We start from the raw sequence: 22,489 nt of genomic DNA, 5'->3' as shown, positions 1-22,489 counted from the left end.
TAAAAAAAAAATCATATCCTAGAAAATATATCTCATAAATCTTTTTAAATTTTCAAAAGAAACCAGTGTAGAAATTTGTGATGGAACATCTCAGATATGGCAATATAGTAATTTTGCAAATTCAATTATTTAGGTTACTGCCATTTCTAAGTCACAGCATAATTCAACAGTAATAAATATCATGTAACAGGATAACTTAAAGCACTGATTGCTGCTTTGATATTTATCATCAGCTTTCCATTTCAGAAAACATCATAGAACTACAAATAAAATCTGCTTTTCTGAATATTCTGAAAGGCAGACAGCAGCTTATATAACTTCCGTTCTTCAGAAAACAGTAATTAGATTATGTACACAACTGTCTGTAAGAGCCAAAAGTAAACTTGGAGGTTCCTGAGGATTACTCAACTTATGCAACGTGCTAACTTTCTAAGACTAAAACTGGGAAGTTCCACAGATGTTAAAGATTTTTTTGTGTGTATGTGTAAAATGTGAACATAGGATTTACATAGTTGGAATTGGGAACAGTTTTGAACATTTTCTGAATCAGCTTTAAATGTTTATGAAATAAGCTTACATTTGTCTTATCCAACCATTTGTAATCTTTATTCTATAATTCTCCACCAGTGCTAGAATTTTCTTCCCAAATGGCCTCAATTCGGACACTGAATAAACGAAAATGAATTTTTTAAAGCTGTGCTTAAATATAAACAAAATAAACTGCTAAGTTTTTCTGGCTTCAAGCACGCCATATGAAGCACGCCAATGTCACTCACGTGCCCTGATCACATTCAGGCCAAGTGGTCTTCACTTTAAATACTCCTATGTTCCATTACTGTTTAAGTAAAATCCTGTTTCAAATGCCTTTGATAACAGAGAAACATCCTGTAGACAAACTCTCCAAAAGTGACTGAATTAATGTCTTCTGTGATGTCAGATTTCCCCCCTGGGCTCTTTTGGAAGCATTCTTCCTGAAGTCACTGTGAATATCCTTTAGATTTCATCTTGTTAACTCAGTTTTCAGTCAGAGCAGCGCTTGGGCCTGCTGCCCTTCAAGGCATAGTGCAACAAGTAGTGGTGACGGGACTTCCATCAACCTTACAAGGTTGACAACTAACAGTGTAAAGAGAGTTCGAATGTGGGCCAAGGCATCGAACCTTACACCTAACTTAGGACACAGGTCGATCTATGGATCATTAGCCAGTGAATGCTTTTCTTGTCTAATGGTCTTTAAGGGCACATAAGAAACTCATGTTAAATTATATCCCGACATGTTATTATTCCATGAAACCAAAACAAATCTCCCAACGTGCTTGTTTTCCAGTAGCTCTGGGTCTTGTCTCTGCTCCGAGGCTCTGACAGGGCTACTGCTCTTGACTAATCGTTCTTGTCTTTCTGCTTTTCATTTGATGAGGACTTACATATAGTTACTTGCTGCAGTTTACTTATCTCTCAGGTGCTTCCTATGGGAAGATCATAAACCATTCTTCCATAACCTTTTGTTGATCATCATTTCCATTAGGGACTCAGTAAGACATGCTCAATATCTTCACCAAGAACCATTTATTGCAAATCAGCTGTGAAACAACAGGGGTGCTTTAGCCAAATTAAATCCTATGTCACAGATGTCACAGATTTTCAGCTCAAGGAAAAAAATCATCAGCAAGAAGAATCCAGAAGTCTCTGTCGGGCATTCTTCTTTCCATTATTTGCTTTAATTTCACTGTCTATGTTCATATCTGTCAAAATTGAAAACAAATATTTATGACAGAAATATAGCAGGAATTATCAATACTAATCAATTTCTCTTCTGCCAAAAATTCCTCTCACAGTCTATACCATGTTTTGCTTCTTAGCCTAACTTCAGAGCACAGTGAAGTTAGGACAAGAAAATGAATCAATAAACTTTCAGTACCCTTTAAAAGAGAAAGTCAAAGAGTAACAGAGGAGATCAGAAGTACAGAGAGGAAAACCAGTAAGATAAGACAAAAATAAGCAAGAAAGACAAGGAAGAGTGCTGAGCAAGACAGAGTGTGAGACAGAGAGAGAAGAGGGAAACACCAGAAAAAGCACAGAAGTTATCCTTCTTTGGAAATGTAGAGGAGCACCAATTATTTTCCTCTCTCTCTCAATACTGAGGGGTTCCCACCGCCTCCCCCCAACCTTGGTATTAAGGTTTTTAATGCTTGGAAATGGTTTAAATGATGGGCAGGGTAAAGACTGTCAATATTCCCACAAGGCTGCTACAAAAGCTCTTGGTGGGCTCCTGTAGCCTCTGCCAAAAGCAAACCCTACCTTTGAGCTCTGCTGTCTGGTTCCCCTGCTCCTCTCTCGTCTCTGCAGACGTGGGAGTTTTGCCATCAACAATATCCATCTTGATCATGCCAAGGTTTGTCAGGAGTAGCATTGGGTCGATCCCCTGACCACTGCTCTTAATATTCTCCAGTACCTTAAGACACTTGTATGACTTGACTTCACTTATATTTTCCTCCAAGAAGAGATTGTAGAGGCTCAAATCGTTGTACCCTTCAGATTTGAAATGCAGAACATCAAAAGTAGGGAGGATTTCGTACACTTTGAGAACATCTGTCTTCTGTCGGAACGGAACAAACAGCGTGTAGATAACCACGGGAGCCAGCAGGACATAAACCACAAGGTTAATGACACTGAGCAACTGGAAGACGCCCACGGCGATGAGTTTGCACTGAAACTGATCGGGCACGGTGCTGTCGTTTCTCAGGATCCCTGATTTGATGCTGCACACAAACTCGTCTGAGAGTGAGGAGAGACTGAAGTAATAGCCCAGGTAGATACACGCTAAAAGTATAATGATGAGTGTCAGCAGACGGCAGCTAATGTACTTAATGATTAAATTATTAGAATTTTTCTTTGTCTTCAAGTACTGCTCCACAATTGGGTACTTGAAGTGGCTTTCAGATATCTCCCACAAACTAAAACATAAGGGAAACAAAAATAACGTAGGCACTCATCAAGACCATCAAATATTAAAGGCAGATACACATTCAACAATGTCACACTAAAAATTTCAAACACCCATACTTCTTTACCTACAACTTCAGTAGAGTGGTCAAAAATAAAATCCGTTTAAAAGAGGAGGAAGAAAAGGAATAATAAAATACTTTTCCCCTTAATATTTAATAGAAGGCCTAGTTAATTAAATGAGTTAATATTTGGAAATTTTTAGAATGATGCCTGGCATCTGGTAAATCCTAAATACGTGTAAACATACGCCTCTTACAGGCGAGGGGTGGGACAGCTCAGGGGGTGTGGGCACAAACTATGGGGTCTAAAAGGCATGATTCAGTTTCCAGCACTCTTACTTATAGCTACAGAAGAGTGTTTTTATCCAGAATAAAAGTGGAGGGGGAGGTTAACAAATGCACTTTGTAATGATGCTCTGAGGGTTAAAGGAGATAATGTACTTAAATAACTCAATACGGTGTGTGGGATATATTAAATATTCAAAAAATGATGGTTCTTAATATTATTATTCCAATTATTCAGTAACAAGAACCAAAGGAAGAATGTGAAAAGGCAGGGCACAACCTACTCCTTCCCCATTTCTCTCTCATCGCTTGCTCAGCTGCCTTGAAATCCTCTGTGCATCTCCATTAAGGAGTTAAATCGATCAAAGCAAGCAAGCCTCATATAGTACCTAAATCTGTTACCCCTACAAGAACTGCATTTTTAAAATGAGATGGTAACGTTTCACTCATCAAGGGAAGGAGTCTTGACAGAAGGACAAACAAATGGGTGGGATGGGTCGGGGCGAGATTTGGGGGGAGAGGACATCCCTGGATCCTACAGGCTGTCACTAGGTGCATGACATCCCCCTGCCTCCGCTCCTGCCCCACCTCCTAGCAGTGAGAACTCTGGGCCCAGACTGGCAGTAGAAGGGCAGAGAATTTGTCCTACAAAACCCGATGAGCTGCCTGCTGGGGCTAAGTTACCTTTGCCCCAAGTTCTCGGCAACACCTGGAACTGAGCAGGCTCCATCTCTCATGTCAAGGTCACATGCACTCTTTGCAGCCTTAATTGCACGGTTGTAAACTTTGTCAAGTTCTTCCATGATAAACTTCAAGTCTGAGCAAATATGAGGAGCAGCTGCAAAACGCCAGAACAGTGGGGGCAGGTACAGGAGGATCGCAAAGAGCAACAGGATGTAGGGGAAAAACTGAAAAATAAGAGAACAAATCATGGGCTTGACAGAACCCCCACGCAGTAACCTAATGGCACCAAGTGATGCTCTCATTTTCTCACATCTTGAGACCAACGTGCATTGTGGAAATTGGGCTCATTACCTAATAACTACTTCTTATGGCTAAATTCCCCTGTCCAGGTAATACCTGACACTGGTAACTACCTATTTTTTTTAATTCCATAGGTATTAATTTGAAGTAATCAGCAACTGCATGGTGATACATGGTGTGCACGTTCTAATCACAGAAGGAAAATAAAAAAATAAAATTACTCCCATTCCCTGAACAAAATCCCAGTTAAAAAACCTGTAACTATTACAAAGGTTTCTGCTGGGTTTTTGTTGTTTAATTTTTGTGGTTTTAGGAAGCAACTAAGGCATACGGCTCCATTTTTGCCTTCCTGTGGAATCTGGGAAAATGCCAAAGAAACATGTAACTTCCCCCAAAACAAATTAGAAAAGCTTTGACTTCAGTGATTCAGTAATCATCCCAATAAGACAGCTGAAATAAGCAGTTGAATTAACAGAATGCAGAATGAACATGGAACAGACTTTGAAGGAAGTCCAACACCCTCATTGTATAGTTGGATAAACTGAGGCTCAGAAAGGCCATCCACAACGGGCAAGGGAATCAAGAGGAGAGCGTCCAGATCAGGGTGCAGACACACACCAAACAAGAGGGGATTCGCACGTCAGAGAGGGTGGGGAGCACCCCAGTAACCAAGACCACCGGTTGGTCAGAGATGGCTTAGCCTCAGCAGAAGACTTAGGAAGACTGTAAACGGCAGTCAGCACAGATCTGAACTGAAGCTCAGCACTGTGGCCTTGGGGAGTGAGGTTACCGAGCCTCTGACCCTCAGTTTCCTTATCTATGAAAAGGTCATGGAATAGAGGTGTCATGAAGATTAAAGGAGATAATTGATGGAAAATGCTTAGCAAAGGGCCTGGCATGGAATAGGCACTCAAACACTCCAGGTAACCACAAAAAGGTTAGCTAGGTGGACATGTTACGCTCAATCCTCACAGCAACACTGACAAGGACTCTATATATGGCTCCATTCCGCAAATGGGAAGAGAAAGCCGGGAGCAGTTTCTGGCCCCAGATCACAAAGCTGGTGAGAATCAGACTATGTTGCCAACCTCTCTGAACCCAGAGACATCTTCTTCCAACTGAACACACTCTCAAGTACTTTACTCCTCTGGAAAACTTCTCCTTACTTTTGGATGGGTCTATCTCCACCATTTCTCAGAGCTGTAACAGAAGAGGCCATGATGGCCTTAAGTTGACATGAAAACCTCCCCCGCAAACATTTCTGGGAGTGGACGGCAGACCCCACAACGTGACCCTCACTGTAATTTCAGACGTACGGGGCATTCCCATCAGCCTCTCACTCAGTTTCCCCCATTGCTAATGACTCACATTTCTGTGATACATTTGTCAAGACTAAGAAGCCAACTTAGTTGGCTTAGAAGACTATGTGCCAATGCACATGCCATTATCAGAAACTAAACTTCAGACTTCTATTTGTAAAGTACACTGGTTGTTTTTCCACTATTGTCCTCTTCCTGTCCCAAGATCGAATCCAGGGTACCCACTGCATTTAACTGCCATGTCTCCCTAGACTCCTTGGTTTTGTGACAGTTCTTCAATCTTTCCTTGTTTTTAAGTGCATAAAATAATATATACAGGTTCACAAAAGAAATAGAATATTGATATGCAGTTATCAAAATATTAATATTTTGAATCCACTTCTTTATTCATACTTAAAATAGGATCTAGCAGATGATCTAACAGCTATTGACACTTTGAAGTTGTGAAGAGCAAACGATATTCCAGGATATCTGTGATTTTCTGTGGGTGACAAACTCACAGGTACTGCTAATATCACTATGGATTGTTGCCTACATAAAAACTTTTTTAAGCTAAATTTTATTGGAAGTGAATAAAAAATAAAGCTGTCATATATTTTCCTATCCTAGTTTGCAGGCCTCCTGTCACTATCACAGACCCACATAAGGAATCTCTGCCCCAGACGCAAGAGAGAAATAAGCACAATTGGAAGTGAATAAAAAATAAACCTGTCATATATTTTCCTATCCTAGTTTGCAGGCCTCCTGTCACTATCACAGACCCACATAAGGAATCTCTGCCCCAGACGCAAGAGAGAAATAAGCACAAATGGCCCCAAAACTTTGCAAAGCCCTCTTACCAAGACAGCTGCTTTACTTTGGCATTCTGGCATGGGATGAGGTGTCTCAAAAGTATTAACCCAACTTGCAAAGGGCCGCTACACAATGACACACACAGCAGGTTGTGATTAGCTGAATTTTGGCTGCATAATTCATAGCTGGCTGTGGGGAGAAGGAATGTTCGTTTAATTCATGCCCAATCGGAAGGGTGCCCATTAGTTTAAAAACATAACTGTATGACACAGAATTTCTGCTGCTTCTATAACCATGAAAGCCAGGCATTCTATCTGGAAACCACAGGGAGAAAACTGTATCTAAAATGGGCTTGTGAAACATCTATATAAGTCACTTTTGTTTCAAAGCTATTTGAATAACGGCATTTCACCTCAAACTGTTCCCTTGAATTAATAAGTGACTATTTACGGTCTGTGGCATTTTTAAACATGCCCAGTGGCACAATACTTTGGTACAATAAGTGGTATAATGAATAGCTCAGCACAGCTCATTGTAATTAGAAAAACAAATTACATATTAGGTATAAATTTCCCTAAAATATCCTTGTACCTTGATCACCACTATAGTAACGTCATTTAATGCCCCATATCTTGGTTGTCTCCACGCTTAAACCTCTTTTTATTTATTTTTTTCCCACCAAAAATAAAAAGGCAACTTCCAGTGAGTCTATAAAAATGTAGTAAAACAGGAAATAAGAATCCAAAAAAACCCATAAAATTAGTCTTTGAAATCCTTTTGACCAAGTAAGAAATATGGAAAAGCTGCAGGGCTTTGAGGGTGCATCTGCAGATGGAAACTGCTTTGTTCCTAAGCTGTGTCAACTCCACATTAGGCCTGGGATGCTCAGCATCTCTTGAAGCCATGATGGCACTATTTTGCGCGATGCTCGAGTGAGTATTGAGCTCTTCCAAGAATAGGGAAACTTCTCAAATCCTTGTGGAACCAAGCAGCTGTCCAACTACAATTTTCAATCTATCTGCCTTAAAAATGTGTGCTGTTTCTGGAAGGGGTGATAGTTAGAACAACAGAAACCTCCAGATGGAAGGAACCTAGAGGGTGAGCCAGTACAACTTCCCTCCATATTCAAATCCTCTCTACCTCATCGACGGCACAGAACCATCCAGTTCGGACTGAACAACTCCTCCCCTAAAATGCATGTAACCTCATCTTACGAGATTCAGTGCTGATGGGTAAATTCACTCGAAAACATCTTCTGGGGACCTGCTATGTGCCAGGCAGTGGGCTGGATGCATGGTCCCCGCAGACTAGGCGCAGAGTCTACCCCAAGATCACACAGGACAGGTGGGAACACAAGCTGGTCATTAAATCATCAAAACATGTAGGTACTAAGTACTGAGGCAACAGAAAAGTCTCCGGGGAGGTGGTCAGGGAAGCTTCATAAAAGAGGTAACACCTGAAATATGTCTTAAAGTACAGTGCGGCAAAAAACAAAACAAAGCCTTCTGTTAAGACTCAGCACAAATGTCACCTCTGTGACCCTTTGGAATCCTCTTTCCTCTGCTTGGAATCCTTTCCTCCTTGCTTGTCTGTTGAATTCTCACTCATCCAGAGCACCAGGGTAAATGAGCAAGCCTGTGAGTGAGGAAGTGGCCAGAGCAGAGGCCAGAAGGGCGTGCTGGGTTGAATACTGCCCCCCACCCCTAATTCATGACCACCGGGAACCTCAGAGTGTGATAGTGTTTGGAAATAGGTCTTTGCAAATATAATTAGTTAAATTAAGATAAGGTCATGATAAATTAGGGTGGGCCCCGGTCCAGTGACTTGTATCCTTATCAGAAGGCCAAATGAAGACATAGAGACAAACAGGAAGAAGCCCTGTGGTAACAGAGGTAGAGACTGGAGTGATGCATCTACCATCCTAGGAACACAGGACTGCCAGCAGCCCACCAGGAACTAGAAGAAAGCACATCACAGATTCTCCCTGGATGCACCAAAAGGAGTCGAGTCAACTCTGGCAACACCTTGACTGTTCTGGTCTCCAAAACTAGGAGCAAATCCATTTCTGTTGTGGTAATTTGTTACAGCAGATGAAGGAAACTCACAAAAAGAGTAAGCAGAGACTGAATTAAGGCGGCCACAAATTCCCACACCATACACAATGGGGTACCACTGGTGGAGGGCATAATCAAATATATTCCAGAAAACCACTATAGAGGCAAAGAAGAAACACACAGGAAGGAGAGAGACCAGGCAGGAGGTCACTGTGGCAGAGAGGCAGAAAGAGAAGACAGATCTGAGAGCAACAGATGGGGAAGACAGTTCAGTGTCCACACAGAAGAGGGGGGTGGAAAAGGAGAAGAACTGAGGATCACACTGGGTGTGCAGCTCATGCAAGGCCATGGGGGTTGGAACCATCAGGTGAAATAAATGAAGAGTCCCAGATTCAGAGCAGATGGGAGTGAGGTGGGAGGCAGACCTGAGAAGACGAGAAATTTTGAACATGAGACACCTGCGGTCAAAACGCCCTGGTGTGTAGTAGATAACTGAAAGTAAAGAAAAATAATCTAGCTGTACAATTCAGGATTTGGTGGCACATATGTGGTCAAAGCCAACTGTATGGTTAAGATAATCCAAGAAGAATGGGCAGAAGGAGAAGACCATGGACAGGCCTGAGACCCTATAACATTTAAGGGTCGGGCAAAAAGAGAATCTTGGAAGAAATGGACAAAAGTGGTCAGAAAGTAGGAAGTAGGTGAACCAAGAACGTCCTGCACTGGGGAAGTGAAGTAAAAAGATGCATGAAGGATGTCTGTTCTGGCTATATGCTGTTCAGGTAATATCGCACTTACAGACAATCCTAGACAGCGGGAGTCATGAGTGAATGGCTACCCCCAAAAGCTAATGTGCACTCCCTGAGAAGCTTACAGAAGGCAGAAAATACAGATGGCATGGCTTCTATTCTGCACCCCAGGTGCTGTGGTTTGCACTGGGTGACATTCTGAAGTGCATTTGGAGGGAACCCATCATGGAGAGAGCCCTGGAGAAGAGAGTGAGCAAAGTATCTGTTCACAGAAGAAGGAAAAGATGCCTACCAAGATAAGTAGAACCAAGTGACAAGGAACAGCCTTCCCACGGATCTATGAAATGCAATGAATTGTCCTATGAGGCAAGGAGCTCCCTTTCAAGGCAGTTTGTGATTATCTGGGAGAGCGTGAGTATTCTAGATTAAGGATCCATACAGTCTTCTTGTAAAGGGCCAGAGAACAAATATGACAGGTTTGAGAGCCACATGGTCTCTGTTGCAGCTGCTCAGCTCTGCCATTATGGTGCAAAAGCAGCCACAGATAATGTGTGAACAAATGGGGCACAGTTATGTTCCAATAAAATTTTATTTACAAAAACAGGTATGGACTGATTTGGCTCAAGCATGTGTGCCGTAGTTTGTCAACCCTGGCTCTGCGTTCTTGCTTCTCAAAGAGTGGTGTGGTCCATAGACCACAAACCTCAGTTATCACCTGGGAGTCTGTTATAAGTGCAGAATTGCAGGTCCCCATCAGACCTGATGAATCAGAGTCTGAAGTTCAACAAAATCCGCAGGTGATCTGCATGCACAGAGAATTTGAGAAATGGTCTACATGGGTGGTGCCCACATTGTAAGGCAGGAAGGGCTCACATCGGAATCTCCTGGGAAGCCGATAAAAACCACATTCCTGACCTTAACCATAGAAGCTCCAACCGAATGGCCTGGATGGCCTCGGGATCCTGAATTTTCACAAGGCCACTCTGGCAACGCTAAGGTTTGGAAGCCTCTGGTCCGGAAGCCTCAGAGGATTCCTCCAACCAAGTTTCTATGAGTCTACTTAAGAGAAATAAAGATTTGCCCACTCTCTTAATTTTGTTCTTGTTTTTCTTATTGGTTTTTTTTTTTTTTTTTTTTTTCCGTCAAAAACTGACTTTCCTGTTTCAGAGAGAAATCTTAACTAATAGTTGCCTCCTACATTCTAAACTTGAACAAAGGGAACAGAAAACTCAAAAGAAAAAAAAAAAAAGCCAGTTCTCAAGCAGTCTTAGAGCACCACCTACCGGCCCCCCTGACTGTACCTGCATCTCCAGCAAAGGCCTCACAGTCTGTCCTAAGAGGCCATCAGTAGTGCACGGAGTGGGAGAGAAAGGGAGGAGGAAGACAGGGAGAAATCAAAGTCAGTTAGGGAGAAATGACACCATTGATCATACCAGTGTCATACCAGTGCTGACTTAAACATTACACTAAATAACTTCTTTGGAGGAACTGAACTCTCCTAACTTCAGCATCAGAATTAAATTGAGAAGTGCTGAATCAACCCTGTGCCTCTAATCCCCCATCCTTTGTCAGGATGCTCCTGGAGAACCAAGTCTGGTTCTGAACAGGACACACAGCTACCTCACTGCCCTCCTCCCTTCCACATATACTCTTCAAGCACCCACTGTGGACTACGCATTGTCTCAGGGGTACAGGGATAAACAAGACATGGTCATGGTCTCTGCCTGCATAAAGCTTACAGTCTGAAGAGATAAAGAATTAATTAAGCAGAATTATGGCAAGATATTTTCATGTGAAGCTTTCATTTTATTTGAAAGTGGTTGGGGAAGGCCTTGGAGGGTAGGAGGTAGAGATAGGGAGTGGGATGTCTGAAGTTAGTTTCAAGTGACAGCAAGTTCAGAATGAGGTGGCCACAGGAACTCATGATGGAAATGGAAAGGAGGTAAAAGTTTTTGCAGATGAGACAGAGACTGAGGCTAGATGTGCCATCTAGGAGGACACAGAAGTCACCCTGGAGTGGTGAAGGAGGATGAGCATGACTGAGTCCTGAATGAATGAGGGGTAACTGGAAGAAGGTGACAGCAATGAGGAGGAAATGAGGAAGGCATAGCCAGTATCCAAAACAGCTAAGGAACTGAGTTTTCTATGAAGAAACAGTAGCAAGGTAAGGAATACAGGCACGGGAAGAAATTACGCAAGTCCATGAGCATGGTGAACTGAGGACCTCCTGGGTCAACAGTGGGCTCCCCTGCTGGACAGCTCTTCTGCCAGAAAGATTCTCCTTGTGTTGACTGCAGCTCATCAGCAGGTAACCATCGCCTACAGGCTACAGTCCAGAGTTCTGAAGCCACAGAAGTTAGAACTGGACCTTTCCACATGGGAAACATGCCTGAAATTTGAAGGAGGCTGTGGGCTCACTTGCCATCTGGCTGTGGGACCTCGGAAAAGGCACTGACCACTCTGGCCCTCGGAGTCTGAATGAGAGGACCCTAACAGTTTAACAGTCCCGAGTCTGCTCAGTGTGGAGAAGCCACAAGAAAGCCTTTTTATCCTTGAAAGATAATCCAGCAATTCCAGTTTGGGGTATGTATCCAAAAGAAACAAAGCAAGGACTCGAACAGATGTTCTCAGCAGCAGTAGTCACAATAGGCAAGAAGTGCAAGCAACCAAGTGTCGGCTGACAAATGGATAAACAAAATCCCGTACAAACCTACAATGGGATGTTATTCAGTCTTAAAAAGGAAGGGGATTTTGATGTATGCTACCACATGAATGAACTTCGAAAACATTTTCTTAAGTGAGATAAGCCAGACACAAAAGGTCAAATATTGTATGGTTTCACTTATATAAGGTAACTAGAATAGGCAAATGCAGAGAGACAGAAAACAGAATGGAGGTTGCTAGGGGCTGCGGGGACGGGGAAACGGAAAATTACTGCTTAATAGGTGCAGGTCTCAGTTTGGGAAGATGAAAAATTCAGGAGATGGATAATGGCAATGGTTTCACAACAATGTAAATGTACTTAATGCCACTGGGCTATACACCTACAAAAAGAAAGGTAAATTTTATGTTATATATATTTTATCAAAAAAGAAAAAGAAAAACTTGAAACAGAGATCAACGTAGAAATAAAGCAGGTGTGATTACTGAATCTGGCCTCAGAAAGCCACACACTAATATTCGTATCTGGTATAGGTTTTATTTCTCCAATTAGGCTGAAACTTCATTTCTCTCTAACTCCCGGCATTACCAACCAAATCCCACAAATTGGATGGCTGAAAACCACAGAAATTTGTTCTTTCATGGTTTTAGAGGTGAGGAGTTCAAAATCAAGGTGCTAGCAGGGCCATGCTCCCTCCCGAGTCTCCAGGGAAGGATTCTCCCAGCCTCTTCCAGCTTCCAGGCGCCCCAGTATTCCTTGGCTTCGCAGCGTAACTCCAATCCAGTCCCCTGTGGGCATGCGGCTGTTTTCTCCCTGAGTGTCTTCATGGTGTCTTCCCTCTGAGCACGTCTGTGTCCAACTTCCCCTCTTCGTATGAGGACAGCAGTCATACTGGGTTAAGGGCCCACCCTACTGCAGCAGGACCCCATCTTAACTAATTACATCTGCAATAATTATATTTCCAAATAAGGTGTCACAGTTTAGGGCACACTGGGTTAAAACTTCAACATATCTTTCAGGGGACACAATTCAACCCATGACACCACCCAAATGTAGAGTTAACTGAAGTCTCAGTCCTCACCTTACTCACCCTCTTGGCAGCATTTGACACAGGTTATTACATTGACACCATCTTTCTTTACAAGATACCCTGCGTTTCAAGCATACACACACTGTTAACACTTTCCTCATCACCCCACCTCTCTGTGTCTCCTCTGTTGACTGGTCCTACCCCACCCTCTCTCCATGTTGGAGCAGCCCTCAGACCTTGCCCCTGTCTACATATAATCACCCCCTAAGAAACCCCATCCACTCCTATAGCTTTAAACACTATTTTCTGACAATCTGCCATATCTATAGCTCTACTCTAGCCTGCAATCTCCAGATACCATCTCATTGCCCACCTGACACATCCTCTGGACCATGGAGCATCTGATTCAACATGTTCAAGCAGAACTCTTTGATTTTCCTCCAAAATCTGCTTCTTCAAGTGTCATGAAGGTGTCATTCCATCCAGTGCCTGAAACCTTGGTCATGTCCTTCATCCTGATCTTTCTCTCATCTTCCCACTTCAAATCGGCACATCTTGTTACTTCCATATCTTAGAAAAGATGCCCCAAGCCTTAGAAAAGATGCGCTTCCCACCTCCTCTGCTGTCACCCTAGACCTCAACTGCTGTCACTCTAGACCAAGGATCAGCAAACTGCTGCCCCTGAGCCAAATCTGGCCACAAGCGATCATATCTACTCTGCAGAACTGAGTAGCTGCGACAGTGACCGTGTGATCTGCAATGACAAAAAACTTTATGATCTGGCCCTCTGCAGAAAAGTTTGCTGACCCCCGGTCTAGGCCCTTGACATCACTTTTGACTATCCTTTTGCGTGATCTTCTAATCAGCAATAAGACACAGAGTATTGCTTTTTGTTTGCTCTTTGCCCTCTTAGACATAACTGCTTCTTTTCCTTTCTGTTCCCTAATGAGAACCCTCACTCTGTGCTTACCAAGTGGCTCTCCCTGCCTCTATTCCCTCCTGCACACCGTCACTGAGGCTTAACTCTTGGAATTGCCAAGTTCACCCTGCTCAGGTACCTGCAATGGCTCCCGCTGTCCCCAGAATTTAGCCCATCTATCTGGTTAGTTTTCAAAGTCCCCTGTAACCTAACCTACCCTGCATAGTTAATCAACGGCCCACTGCTCCCCAGCAGGCCATGCCTTTCCCAGAAAGTGCTTCCCACCCTCTCAGGCAGTGCTTTTTTTGTGCTTGTTGGGCCTGTATTTTCCTTCCAGTTGTCACTCGGCTTGTTCCTCTCTCTTCTGGTTATCAGGAAGAGAGAGTTTATGAAAAGGAAAAAAAAATTGTGAAGAAATTGTCTAATCATCTTCATTTCCTTACCTCCCATTCACTCTTCACCACAGCCATCTGCCCCCCACTTCTCCACTAAAATCATTCCTGCTGGATCCCCAATGTTTTCATTAAATCCAGTAAGTTTTATTTCTCCCAGACTGCATTGGCTTCTCTGCAGCAGCATTTAACAGAGTTCACTGCTGTCTGAAACACTCTCTTTTTACCATTTAGCTGATTATTCCCTTTCGCTGCCTTCTTCCATGTTTATTTTTCCACTAAACAACGAGCTCCTTGATGAAGGGACCATGTCATCTGTGGCTCTCTGCCACTGTACATACATTCTAGCATATCAATCAACGTTAGCTGAAATCAACTGTGACTAAATGTTTTCAGCTCAAGAATTTCCATTTGATTCTTTTGGTGCAATTTGCAGTCAGTTCCCTGTAAAAATCTCCATATAATCATAATTCTTTGAATATATTATTAATGATTAGTTAAAATGCATGGTTGATCAATCTACTATCTGAATCTCCAACAGGTTTGTTTCCATTTCTGATTTTTCTCTTGGTTTTCTTGTACACCTAGTTATTTCCTAGTGAGTGCTGAATATCATATATGAAAAACCTGAGCAAGAATTTGAGAGCACATAAGAGGAGGCAGAGCAAGATGGCTGAATTGAACCCTCCAATGATTGACCCCCCTGTTAGGAGATAGACAATATAAAAAGATATAAAGTATCCAGGCAAGAAAGTACCTTCTTAAGAACCAAAAAATCAGATGAGCAATCACTGTACCTGGTTTCAACATAACATGGTAAGTGGCATTGAAGAGAGTAGGAAGGACGGTCTTGCATTGCTTACACTACCCCTTCCCTAAAACCAGGCAGTACAGTCTGGAGAAAGAATCTGTGTGCTTGAAGGAGGGAGAGCAAAGTGAGTATGGGACTTTGCATTGGAACTCAGTGTTACCTTGTCATAGCCACACACAATACCAGGCAGACTTCTGCCAGGTCCCACAAAGGAAGCATTTAGACCAGCCTGGGCCAGAGGGGAATCTTCTGCCCCAGTGGGAGAAACGTGACTCCTGCTGGCTTCACCACCAATTGACTAAAGTGACCTAGGGCCCCAAATAAATCTGAGTGCCAATCAGAACATAGTAACTATAGGCCTTGGACAAGCCCTGGTGCTGCATTGGTCTTAGAAACAGTGGGCTTGGGATGTGACCCAATATGACACTAACTGTACCAGCCAGGGGAACACCTGCATCACTCCTCTCCCAACTCCAAGCAGTGCAGCTTGGGGAGAGATCTTTCAACTTGGTGAAAGGACAGGAAAGAGTACAGAGGATACTGTCTTGCAACTTAGATATCAGGCTCAGTCATAGTAAAATAAAGCACCAGGCAGATGCCTGATATAATATGCAGGTACAAGAAGGTTAAAGGACACAAAGAAGACTCAACCCAAATAAGACTACCTCAAGGAATATAATAATCCAACTCTCAAAGGTGAAGGACAAAGAAAGGATCCCAAAAACACCAGGTGAAAAGATACAAATTACATATAAAAGAGTTCCAAGACATCTGGCAGCAGACTTTTCAGTGGAAACCGTATAGACCAGGAGGGAGTGGGATGACATATTCAAAGCACCAAAGGAAAAAAGCTTCCGACCTAGAATATCATGACCAGCAAAGTTATCCTTCAAACATAAAGGTGAAATAAAGACTTTCCCAGACAAACAAAAGCTGAGGTATTTCATCAACACTAGACCTATCTTACAAGACATGGTAAAGGGAGTTCTTCAGTCTGAAAGAAAAGAATGCTAATGAGCAACAAGAAATCATCTAAAATTACAGACTCACTGGTAAAAGTAAGTACGCAGACAAATACAGAATACTCTAACACTGTAATTGTGTAAACCACCCATACCTTAAAGTGAAGACCCTAAAGTAAACCTATCAAAAATAATCGTAATTACAACAATTTGTTAGGAGATAGACAATATAAAAAGATATAAAGAGACAAGAAGTTGAAAGTGAGCGGGGGGGATGAAGTTAAAGTCCAGAATTTTTTAGTTTTCTCTTTGCTTGTTTTTTAATTTTCATTGTAATTGGATTAAGTTATCTTCAGTTTAAAATAAATGGTTAATAACATAACCAACAACAATAATAATAATAGTTATTATTATATTATTTGAAATGGAGTTTCACTCTTGTTGCCCAGGCTGGAGGGCAATGGTGCGATCTCAGCTCACTGCAACCTCTGCCTCCTGGTAAGTTCAAGCGATTCTTCTGCCTCAGCCTCCCGAATAGCTGGGATTACAGGCATGCACCACCATGCCCAGCTAATTTTGTATTTTTAGTAGGGACAAGGTTTCTCCATGTTGGTCAGGCTAGTCTTGAATTCCTGGCCTCAGGTGATCTGCCCGTCTCGGCCTCGCAAAATGCTGGGATTACAGGCTTGAGCCACCATGCCCAACCGCATAACCAATTATTTTAAAATGAAGATAACTTAATTCCAATCACAGCCTCGTGTGTAGCCTCATGGCAAACAAAGTAAAAGCCTATGATAGATACACAAAAAATAAAAAGCAAGAAACTAAAACATACTACCAAAAAATCGCTTATACACAAGGGAAGACAGAGAAAAAGTTAAAAAAGAGAAACTTACAAAACAACCAGAAAACAAATAACAAAATTGCAGTAGTAAGCCCTTATCTATCAATAATAACACTGAATGTAAATGAACTAAATTCTTCAATCAAGAGAAAGAATGGCTCACTGGATTAAAAACTCAACCATATGCTGCTGACAAGAAACTCACTTCACCTATAAAGACACATATAGGCTGAAAATGAAGGGCTGAAAAATATATTCCATGCAAACAGAAACCAAAAAAGAACAGGAATAGCTATACATATATCAGATAAAATAAATCTCAAGACAGAAACTGTAAAAAGATAAAAAGTAAGTCATTATATAATGATAATGGGATCAATTCAGTAAGAGGGTATAACAATTGTAAATATATAAGCACCCAATGCTGAGCATTCAGATATATAAAGAAAATATTATTAGAGCTAAAGAGGGATAAACCCCAATACAATAATAGTTGGGAACTTCACACCCGACTTTCAGTATTGAGCAGATCATCTAGACATAGAATAAAGAAATATCAGGCTTAAGCTACACTGTAGGCCAAATAGACCCAACAGACATTTACAGAACATTTCATCCAATAGTTGCAGAACATTCTGCTCTTTAGCAAATGAAACATTCTCACAGATAAGCCATATGTTAGGCCACAAAACAAGTCTCAAATAATTCAAAATAATTGAAATCATAAAAGTATCTTTTCTGACCACAAGGTCAGAAATCAATGACAAGAGAAACTCTGGAAACTACACAAACACATGGAAATTAATATGCTCCTGAATGACCACTGGGTCAACGAAGAGATTAAGAATAAGTTTAAAAATTTCTTGAAACAAATGAAAATGAGAACACAACATACCAAAACCTACTGGATACAGCAAAAGCAGTACTAACAGGGATGTTTAAAGCAATAAACACCTACATCAAAAAAGTAGAAAGACTTCAAATAAACAGCTTAATGATAGATCTTAAAGAACTAGAAAAGCAAGAGCAAACCAAACCCAAATTCAGTAGACTATTAAAGAGCAGAAATAAATAAAATTGAAACTTAAAAAAAATACAAAAATCAATAAAATTTAAAAGTTGGTTTTTTGAAAAGATAAACAAAATCAACAAACCTTTAGACAGACTAAAAAAAGAGAAAGACCAAATAAATAAAATTAGAGACAAAAAAAGAGACATCATTCATACCACAGAAATTCAAAGGATCACTAAAGACTATTACGAGCAGCTATACGCCAATAAATTGCAAAACCTAAAAAAAAAAAAAAAAAATAGATAAATTTCTAGACACATACAACCTACCAAGATTGGACCATGAAGAAATACAAAACCGGAATAGACCAATAGCAAGTAACAAGGGAGAGGCAGTAATCATAAGTCTCCCATCAAAGAAAAGCCCAGGACCTGATGGCTTCACTGCTAAATTCTACCAAACTTTTAAAAAAGAACTAATACCAATCCTACTTAAAGTATTCAAAGACACTGAGGAGGGAATAATTCCAAACTGTCCTTTGAGGAGGGAATAATTTTATAAAGCCAGTCTTACCATGATACCAAAATCAGACAAAGACACAAGAAAATTATAAGCCAATACCTCTGATGAACATAGATATAAAAATCCTCAATAAAATGATTCAGCAAACTGATTCAGTAGCACATTAAAAAGATCATTCATCACAACCAAGTGGGATTTATCTTAGGGATGCAAGGATAGTTCAACATACGCAAATCAATACATTTGATATATCACATCAACAGAAGGAAGGTCAAAAACCATATGATCATTTCCATTGATGCCAAAAAAGCATTCAGTAACAGTCAACATTCCCTGATGATAAAAACCCTCAACAAACTGAGTACAGAAGGAACACACCTCAATATAATAAAGACCATTTATAACACAGCTAGTGTCACAAAGAATGGGGAAACACTGAAATCGTTTCCTCTAAGATATGGAAGAAGACAAGGATGCCCACTTCTAACACTTTTATTCAACATAGTAGTGGAAGTCCTAGTCACAGTAATTCAACAAGAGAAAGAAAGGGCATCCAAATTGGAAAGGAAGAAATCAAATTATCCTTGCTTGCTGACAATATGATCTTATAGAGACAGAAATCTAGACTTCACCAATAAACTATTAGAACTGATAAATGAATCACTGAAGTTTCAGGATACAAAACCAACATACAAAAATCACAAGCATTTCTATATGTCAATAGCAAACAATCTGAAAAAGAAACCAAGAAAGTAAGTTCATTAACAATAGCTATAAATAAAATACCTAGGAATAAACCTCAACAGAGAAGTGAAAGATCTCTACAATAAAAACTATAAAACACTAATCAAAGAAATTGAAGAGGACATAAATGAATTAAAAGATATTCCATGTTCATGAATTGGAAGGATTAATATTGTTAAAATGTTCACACTACCCAAAGCAAGTTACTGATTCAATGCAAAATGTATCAAGATATCAATGACATTCTTCAAAGAAAAAACAATCCTAAAATGTATATGGAAATATAAAAGACCCACAGTAGTCTGAGCAATTCTGAGCAAAAAGAACAAGGCTGGGGCATCACAATATCAAGTTATACCACAAAGCCATAGCAACCAAAATAGCATAGCAGTGGCATAAAAACAGACACACAGACCAAGGAAATAGAATAGAGAACCCAGATATAAATCTACTCATTTATAGTCAATTCATTTTAACAAAGGTGCCAAAAAGACACAATACAGAAATGACCGTCTCTTCAATAAATGGTGCTAGGAAAACTGAGTATCCATATGCAGAAGAATGAACTCAGATCCCTATTTCTCATCATATACAAAAATCTAACCAAAATAGATTAAAGACTTAAATATAAGACCTAAAACCATGAAACTACTAGAAGAAAACACTGGAGAAACACTCCAGGACGTGAGTCTGGATAAGCAATTTCTTGTGTAAGACCTCAGGAACACAAGCAACCACAGCAAAAATGGACAAGAAGGATCACTTCAAGCTAAAAAGCTTCTGTGCAGCACAGGAAACAATTAACATGATGAGACAATCCACAGAATGGGAGAAAATATTTGCCAACTATCCATCTGACAAGGGATTAATAACCAGTATATATAAGAAACTCAAATAACTCAGTATCAAAAAAAGAAAAACCTTAAAAATGGGCAAAAAATCTGAATAGACATTTTTCAGAAGATGAAATTCAAATGGCAAACAGGTATATGAAAAAAATGATCAACATCATTGATCAGGGAAATGCAAATCAAAATCACAATGAGATATCACCTCACTCCAGGTAAAATGGCTTTTATCGAAAAGACAAAAAACAATGAATGCTGGTGAGGATGTGTAGAAAGGGGGACATTCTATACTCTTGGTAGGAATGTAAACTAGTATAGCCACTATGGAAAAAGTATAGAGGTCCTCAAAAAACTAAAAACAGAGCTACTATACGATACAGTAATCCCACTGCTGGGTATATATCCAAAAGAAAGGAAATAGAATATCAAAGTTATTTGCACCCCCATGTTTATTGCAGAGCTATTCACAATAGCAAAGACACAGAAATTGACCTAAGTGTCCATCATCCAATGAATGAAGAAAATGTGGTACATATACACAATGAAATATTATTTAGCTATTAAAATAACATGATATCCTGTTAAATTCAGCAACATGAATGGATCTGGACAATGTCATGTTAAGCGAAATAAGCCAGGCACAGATAAGTACTCCACGTTCACACTTACGTGAGAGCTTAAAAAACCGATCTCATAAAGAATAGAGTGAAGGTTACCAGAGGCTGGGAAGCATAGTGGAAAGGGAGAATGGTTAATGGGTGTAAGTATACAGTTAGATAAAAGGAATAAGATCTAGGTTTAGATAGCAAGCTGACTATAGTTAATAATTTACTGTATATTTCAAAAGAACTATATGAATGGAATCAGAATGTTGCTAACACAAAGAAATGATAAATGTTTAAGGTGATGGGTATCCCAATTACCCCGATTTGCTCATTATACATTGTATGCTTATATCAAAATATCACATGTATTCCACAAATATATACAACTATTATGTAACCATAAAAATTAAAAATAACAATAAGCCAGGTGTGGTGGCTTACGCCTGTAATCCCAACACTCTGGAAGGCCAAGATGAGTGGATCTCTTGAGCTCAGGAGTTTGAGACCATTTCTACAAAAAATACAAAAATTAGCCAGGTGTGGTAGTGCATGCTTGTAGTCCCAGCTACTTGGGGGGCTGCGGCAGAAGAATCGCCTTACAACCAGGAGGTTGAGGCTGCAGTGAGCCATGTTTGTGCCACGGCACTCCAGCCTGGGTGACAAAGTGAGACCCTGTCTCAAAAAAAAAAGAAGAGAAAAATAATTTAAAAAAAAAAAAAAAAAAAAGATGGATGATAATTACACCCAGAAAATCCTCCAGAAAGGATTTATTTTTACTTCTGGCAGGCAAGTAGACCACACACTGGCAATCCCTGATCTCTGTCACTCAACTGCTATTGCAATGATTTAAATCAGGACTCTAGTCCCTATGGGAGCTAGATTAATTCTGGATTGCCCCTTGTTCTCAAAGAACAGCCTTTCAGAGTCCCAAGCAAATGCCAAGGAGTGCTAATAAGGGTCCTTCCAACATGGCAGGTCCTGACTTCAATTTCAGTCCCCAGCCTTGTGAATCTGGCAAGAGCTCTGCTGAGAAACTCAGATGAACCTCCATTCAGACAAGCAGTCTTTCACTGCCAGAAAGAGGGCTTCTTAATCTCTCATCAGTACCAGGTAACTTAAGATTTGGCTACCCATACTGTTTCCACATTTCCCCTTCCTTGACTAGAAGAGCAACGGGCTAGATGTCTGAAGATCTGAGCTCTGGTGTGTTAGTCAGCAACAAGTCCTATGACCTTTAGGCTAGATCCCTCAAAGTTCCCTTACCCTTAAATGTAAAAGGCATCTGGATAAAATATCTGTTAGTTTATTCTTGCTCTAAAATAATTACTAACACGCCTGCCAACTCTTACATTAGACAATTCTCCTGTGGATCCATCAAAGCCAGCCCAGTGACTCATTAAAACTCTTCATTTTCATGAGAACACTATAACAAACGAACTGAAACTACAGTAAAAATTTGGATTTACAAAGCAAGCTGTTAAACTTTAGAACTGTGGCCATTCACACTACAAGTCCTATTATATGTTGCCTTGGCTACTAAACCATGCAAAGCTGACAAGAACCCACCTATGGCTGAAAATAAAGAGAAAAGCCCGACCTAAATGGAGAAAGGAGTCACTATAGGGTACCACTATGCAAAATGGCAAGCAATACAGTTGACGCTTGAACAACATAAATTTGAACTACATGGGCCCACTTTTATGGGGCTTTTCTTCTGCCTCTACCACTCCTGATACAGCATGAACAACCTCTCCTCCTCCTCCTCCTCCTCCTCCTCCTCAGCTACTCAACATAAAGACAATGAGGATGAAGACCTTTATGATGTTCTACTTCCACTTAATAAATATTAGGTTGGAGCAAAAGTAATTGTGGGTTTTGCTATTCCTTTTATATATTTATTTAATTACTATTATTTTTTGGAGTCTCACTCTGTCTCCCATGCTGGAGTGATAG

General features: G+C 40.6%; 1 protein-coding gene across 2 annotated transcripts in view; it reads right to left on the bottom strand.

The window, feature by feature from the left end:
• Positions 1-578: 578 nt before the first annotated feature.
• Positions 579-22,489, bottom strand: part of PANX1 (pannexin 1) — a 60,172-nt gene continuing 38,261 nt past the window's right edge. Inside the window, exons 3-5 of one of the 2 annotated variants that reach the window (XM_011995019.1) lie at positions 3,972-4,195; positions 2,296-2,951; positions 579-1,739 (exon numbers count right to left, since the gene is read on the bottom strand). In XM_011995019.1, the coding sequence (XP_011850409.1) occupies positions 1,660-1,739; positions 2,296-2,951; positions 3,972-4,195 (960 nt within the window). In that variant the 3' untranslated portion in view covers positions 579-1,659. The remainder of the gene's footprint in view (positions 1,740-2,295; positions 2,952-3,971; positions 4,196-22,489) is intronic. The other variant, XM_011995020.1, reaches the window with a different exon arrangement.

This window comes from Mandrillus leucophaeus, unplaced genomic scaffold (genome assembly GCF_000951045.1).
Source record: "Mandrillus leucophaeus isolate KB7577 unplaced genomic scaffold, Mleu.le_1.0 Scaffold465, whole genome shotgun sequence".
Classification (NCBI taxonomy): domain Eukaryota; kingdom Metazoa; phylum Chordata; class Mammalia; order Primates; family Cercopithecidae; genus Mandrillus; species Mandrillus leucophaeus.
This window is presented reverse-complemented; position numbering and strand designations above follow the sequence as displayed.